Source organism: Papaver somniferum, chromosome 3 (genome assembly GCF_003573695.1).
Source record: "Papaver somniferum cultivar HN1 chromosome 3, ASM357369v1, whole genome shotgun sequence".
In the NCBI taxonomy this organism is placed as follows: Eukaryota; Viridiplantae; Streptophyta; class Magnoliopsida; order Ranunculales; family Papaveraceae; genus Papaver; species Papaver somniferum.
Window position 1 is genome coordinate 213,094,119 of NC_039360.1, and position 5,797 is coordinate 213,099,915.

At 38.7% G+C, this 5,797-nt stretch overlaps 1 protein-coding gene across 2 annotated transcripts in view; it reads right to left on the reverse strand.

Moving 5' to 3' along the window:
• Positions 1-3,838: 3,838 nt before the first annotated feature.
• Positions 3,839-5,797, reverse strand: part of LOC113358592 — a 5,321-nt gene continuing 3,362 nt past the window's right edge. The window contains exon 3 of one of the 2 annotated variants that reach the window (XM_026602189.1): positions 3,839-4,867. In XM_026602189.1, the coding sequence (XP_026457974.1) occupies positions 4,249-4,867 (619 nt within the window). In that variant the 3' untranslated portion in view covers positions 3,839-4,248. The remainder of the gene's footprint in view (positions 4,868-5,797) is intronic. The other variant, XM_026602188.1, reaches the window with a different exon arrangement.

Consider the following 5,797-nt stretch of genomic DNA (forward strand, 5'->3'; position numbering starts at 1 on the left):
CATTGCTCAATCAAAACAATGCATCCTAAGGCTCTAACCTAGCATTCCACTATCAGACAGTGCACTGAGGTTTCATCTAAACCTCAGCTGCAACAATTTAGCTCATGCTCAACATATAAACAACATTAACATTCATCATACAAGATAATTCAAACAACACACATATGGTGAGCAAATACAAAAACATGATAAACATATGAACCAACAGTGTAAACATGAAACAAATGAGAAACTGGCTAGTCCAGTTCTCTACAAGAGTGAAGCTGGCTAACCCAGCATAATTCCTTTACATCACACCCACAGTATCTATTTATACATACAAGCAAAAACCTAAAAATCCCCAAAATATCAGAGAATTAGGGTTTCACCAAAAAGTGAAATTGACTCACCTAACCTACTGATAACAGCCCTCATACGTTGACCCATGCCTCTTATTCTTCTCCTGATGCAACCCATGCCTTCAATTTGTACATGCAAGCTCAATCCCAAAAATCCCCAAATTAACAGTAAAATTAGGGTTTTGATTTTTTTTTTTACTCACCAACTGTGATAAGACGAGTCCGTCTTCAACCCATGCTTCTTCTCCCTTCTCTGCTCCTTCCCATGCCTTCAATTTCTCTTTCTAGCTCGACATATTTCACTAATCTCTCCTCTAGGGTTTCTGAAAAGGAAGAGAGAATGGTGAAATAGGTAGGTAGAAGGGTAGGATGATGATGGCTCGAATGGTGATGGGTTATGGTGTTTGGTTGATTTGAGAGGAGATGGTGGTGGTTGAGGTGGTGGATGAGCGGGGCAGGGTAAGGTGGCGGACATGGCAGGAGCAGAGCTCGACTGCTCGAAGGAGGAAGATGAGAATTTGGGTAAGGTATGTTTGGTTTGACGGGTATAGGGTTAGGTTGTTCTAGTGTGAGGCGGGCTCATCAGATTTCGATGTCTTGCGATGCTTAGCCGTGGGGTGTGGAGATGAAGATTGATCTAACGGATAAAAGTGAAGATGCTGGCAGCGACCGTTGGATGCAGATATACAACGAAACTAACGGCGCCAGATGGAGTTAGGTGTTGTAGTGTTAAGCGGAAGTATCTGGGTTTGATGCGCAGGTAAAGAAGCGATCGTTGGATTCAACTACAATCTAATCTGAAGGCTTGGAATTTAGGCCCTATGGTGTTTGATAGGAGCTTCAGATTTTGATGCGCGATGAAGGAGCGACCATCGGATGATGAGATGGATCCAATCCGACGGCTGAGAATGGAGGCGGTTTTGGTTATAGAAAATGGGTTTGGGTAAGGGTTTTGGGCCTTGGGTATGCCAAGCCCATATCTTCTTTAAGAACAATTCTTCCTTCTTGAGCCCATTTCCAGCTTTTTGGACGTGCGCTCCATTCTTTGCGGCTTCCTTGCGTAATTTCTCCCGGCTTTTCACTACTTTTCTGCTTTATTCCGCTCCGCAAGTCATCCAGACTTTATTTATTACCTAAAAATGCAAAATTAAGTAAGAAAAATATTTATTCTTGAAAACAATGAAAATACAGAATATGGGATAAAATGTAGAATTAATGCACAAAAGATGAGTTAAATGCCAACAAAAAGGGATAAAAATATACATTATTTGGCACTCATCATAAGCGTCGGTATTCGACATATGACTTAGAGTTTTATGCCTTAGTGCAAGTTATTCGTCATTCGGAGCATTTCTTAGCTTGCCAAGAGTTTGTGATATACACTGATCATCAAGCACTCAAGTACTTGAACTCTCAAAAGAGGCTCAATCCTCGACATGCCAAGTGGAGCGGTTATCTTCAAGGATTCACATTCTCACTTAAGTATAAAACAGGTAAGTCAAACAAGGTGGCTGATGCATTAAGTAGACATTCTTTGATCTTAACGGTAATGCATACTCAAGTGACAGGCTTTGAGGAGCTGAAAAATCAGTACACAGCTGATTCGTTTTTTCGTTCGAGTTGTTGCTGATCTCAGCAATTCAGCAACTCTACTTCATCGTCCCTATAGGATGCATGATGGCTACTTATTGAAGGGTAACGAATTGTGTATTCCATAAGGTTCACTTCGTGAACACATAATGCAAGAGTTGCATGGTAATGTATTAAGAGGCCACTTCGGAAGAGACAAGATCTTGGCCATAGTGTCTGATCGTTATTACTGGCCAAAGATGGCTAAAGATGCTGGGCTAATGGTGAAAAGGTGTTGTAGTTGTTAGTTGGGTAAAGGAAACTCGCAGAATACTGGTCTATACACCCCATTACCAATTCCAACACTTCCTTGGGTTGATTTAAGCATGGATTTTGTGCTGGGATTACCAAAGATTTCTAAAGGTTGTGATTTTATCTTTGTTGTAGTGGATCGATTCTCTAAGATGGCACATTTCCTTCCTTGTTCTAAGACATCGGATGCTACTCATGTTGCTGATTTATTCTTCCGTAAAGTAGTTAGATTACATGGTGTTCCGACTACTATTGTTTCCGATAAAGATGTTAAGTTTGTGGGACACTATTGGAAGACTTTGTGGAAGAAACTGGGTACTCAATTAAAATACTCTAGCACTTGTCACCAACAAACAGATGGACAAACATAAGTTGTCAATCGCAGTTTGGGTAATCTGTTGAGATGCCTTGTTGGTAATCATGTTAAAACCTGGGATGTCATTATATCCCAAGCTGAATTTGCTTATAACAATTCAGTTAACAGAACCACAAAGAAGACCCCATTCGAAGCAGCGTATGGATTTCAACCACAACATGTGCTTGATCTAGTTCCACTACCACAGAATGCTCGAGTGAGTGATGATGGAGAAGCCTTTGCTGAGCATATCAAGAAAGTTCATGAGGAAGTAACGACTGCAATTAGAGCAAGTAATGATTCGTATGCTACAGTGGCTAATCGCCATCAACGAGTTCATAATTTTGAAGAAAGAGACCAAGTTCTAGTACATTAGAGGCGAGAACGATTTCCTTAGGGCACCTATCACAAGCTTAAATCAAGAAAGTTTGGACCTTGCAAAGTATTGAAGAAAATCATTTCAAATGCTTATGTACTAGAACTGCCTGAAGATTTACGTATCAGGCCGATCTTTAATGTCGCTGATTTGTATCCTTATGACGGATTCGATGGAGAGATTGTTGAAGTAGGTCGTCAGGTGGCAGAACTCTCAAAGGGACCAGCATAAGTGATTGAAGATGTATTGCATATTAAACAAGTTGTTTCAAGGAGAGGCATACAATACAATCGAGCACTCTTCAAGTGGTTGGGAAAACCAGCTAGCGAAAGTACTTGGATCGCAGAAGAGAAACTTAAAAGGATTGACCCAGTAATCTATGAAGAGTTTTTGAAAGTTTTCCCGACCATGCTCAACTCTTCTTAACCCGAGAAGATTGATGCAGGAGCATATTTAATTTTTTATTTCCTTTCTTTTAGCTGAGTTGATTATTCTTAGACGTTAGATGATTTTCTTGTAATAAAGGTTAGGATTTAAAGTGTCGTTATTTATGATTCTTAGCCAAGAAACCATAGTATAAATAGGTTTATGAAACTCTTTTTTAGGCAGTCTTATATAATTATTGAATTTATTTTCAGTTAAGTTTATGTTAAGAACTCCTTTTATCTACGTTCATCGAGAATCAGCCCTAGTTTTCTTATTTTCTATCTACTGCGCCATAATTATGTATTCAAGAAGTACCGACCTGAAATTTCCAATGATTTTGCGCACAGGTGATGACTACGCAATCTGATATCATCAAAGGAGTTCCTACAGAAGCTGGGGTCAATAGCGAAGAGCTTATTCATCATGTTGATTACCATGGAGTTTTTACACATCCAACTCCTACTCCAAAACATCCCAGACCATAGAAAAGAAGTTAACCTGTTATCTTTACTTTATGTGAAGGGAGAGATAAAAAGATCCCTTCCAACTTAGAATGTATCATAATTTATTCTTTTTGGTATAAGAATGTAGTTCATATATTTCGATGGAATGGATTTTTCCGTCGTGCCGATGTGCCCGCAAAGCTATTGTAGCATAATAATGTGAACAATTTTCCGGAAAACCAATAGCAATCCCATCTAAGAGTCGCATATAAACTTCAACAGTTCTCAAAATTAACAGCTGCACCTGGCAATGACAGCGAGATGAAGAAACGATCCCCAATGTTGAGAAAACTCGATGGGATCATTGATATTCAAAATCAAATTTCTGACACAATATTGATTCATTTGTATATACATATTGAACCTTACTCAAGAGCAATGCAGTGAAAGCATCCCACTCATGTAGTGCTTTCTAGTCCTTTTGTACTTCAGAAGCAGCATTTCAAAGCTTTCACAGACATTCTCAAATGCCACGGCCTTGCAGAAACTTGACTTAACTAGGGTAAATGTAGCTTCTGCATCTTCTCTGTCCTCATATAATAGACGCAGAAGGTTTTCAAATCCTTCCAGATGGGAAGTCCAGTCAAAACCCTCATCTGCTACTCCCTCATGATCAAGATGATGGAGCCACCTCAATCGTTGAAACCACTCTTCATTCTTCTCTTGAATTGCTTCTTCCACGCATTGGAATGCTTTCAAGAAGTTTGCTTCTTTGTCAATACAGTCTACAATATAACTAAATGTTTTTCTCTGGTCCAGATCCAGTTTTTCACTCAGCTGGTTTTCTTTCTTATTTTGTGGCAGTGAAAATGAGGCAACCATGCAACCTTTTCGGAAAACAGAATCTTGGTAACCAATTAGCTGTATCGAAATATGCAGAAGATATACGTAAACGGAGTTCAGACCTCCAAGCAGTTGATTAATGCATGGATTGACTTGTCGTTTCTGGTTCCAGCAATGAAGTGCAACATGCGCAAATCCCTCCCACCTGCAGTCAAAAGCTATAAGCCAACGAGTATGTGAATACAAAATGAATTCGATATGTAGGAATTTTCAAATTCAGAAACTTTTTTTTGTAGGAAGGCCACAATTATTTGTTTTAACAAATCCATATACAAGTACCTTCCTTAATCTAAGGGCGAGTATGTTTTGAAGATCATTCATCATGACATAAATCATCCAAACAGATTCTAAAACTCTGATCCATGGAGGAAACTAGCTGAGACTCTAAAATTAGTCATGAGAAACTTCTTGGAGAACCAACCAATTTTTGATGGGGTGAGAAACCTCTACGACAATGCGATTCTTTCTTGACATTTACATGATAAAAACCTACCAGACCCAGAGGTTGGGTGCGGAAAAATGTGTCTGCAAGTAAAAGCATCCTATAAATGATTATAGTTCATGAGTCGTGATGTAACATGGCATCTTGGTAACAATTAAAGGAAACCAACAACATAGAATTTTGATCCTATACTTGTCCTTACAACGACGATATCATTATTTTAGTATTCTTAAAACTGCTAATAGAAAACTTTTACTAAGAAATATTCATCTATCTTCAGCGTATGACATAAATAACGAATTGGTATAATAATGGCACCTATTTTGGTTTCATTATCCACACTAGACTCTGTCCATAAGCTGGTTATTCCAGCGACATTGGGAACCAACACATGACCACACAGCGCACATGTAAATTACTTATGTTAAAACAAAAACTGCCAATCCACATGCATTATGGGGTCAGAAATAAAAATACAGATCCCAATCAGTTAGTAGACATTTCGGATGACAAACAGAAGAAATCCATCACTAAGTTTACTTCAAAAAACAACAAAGAGCATACACAAATTATTGAACAATTATTATTACTTAGTATCAGAGTATATATTGCCAACCAAGGAACAAATATGTC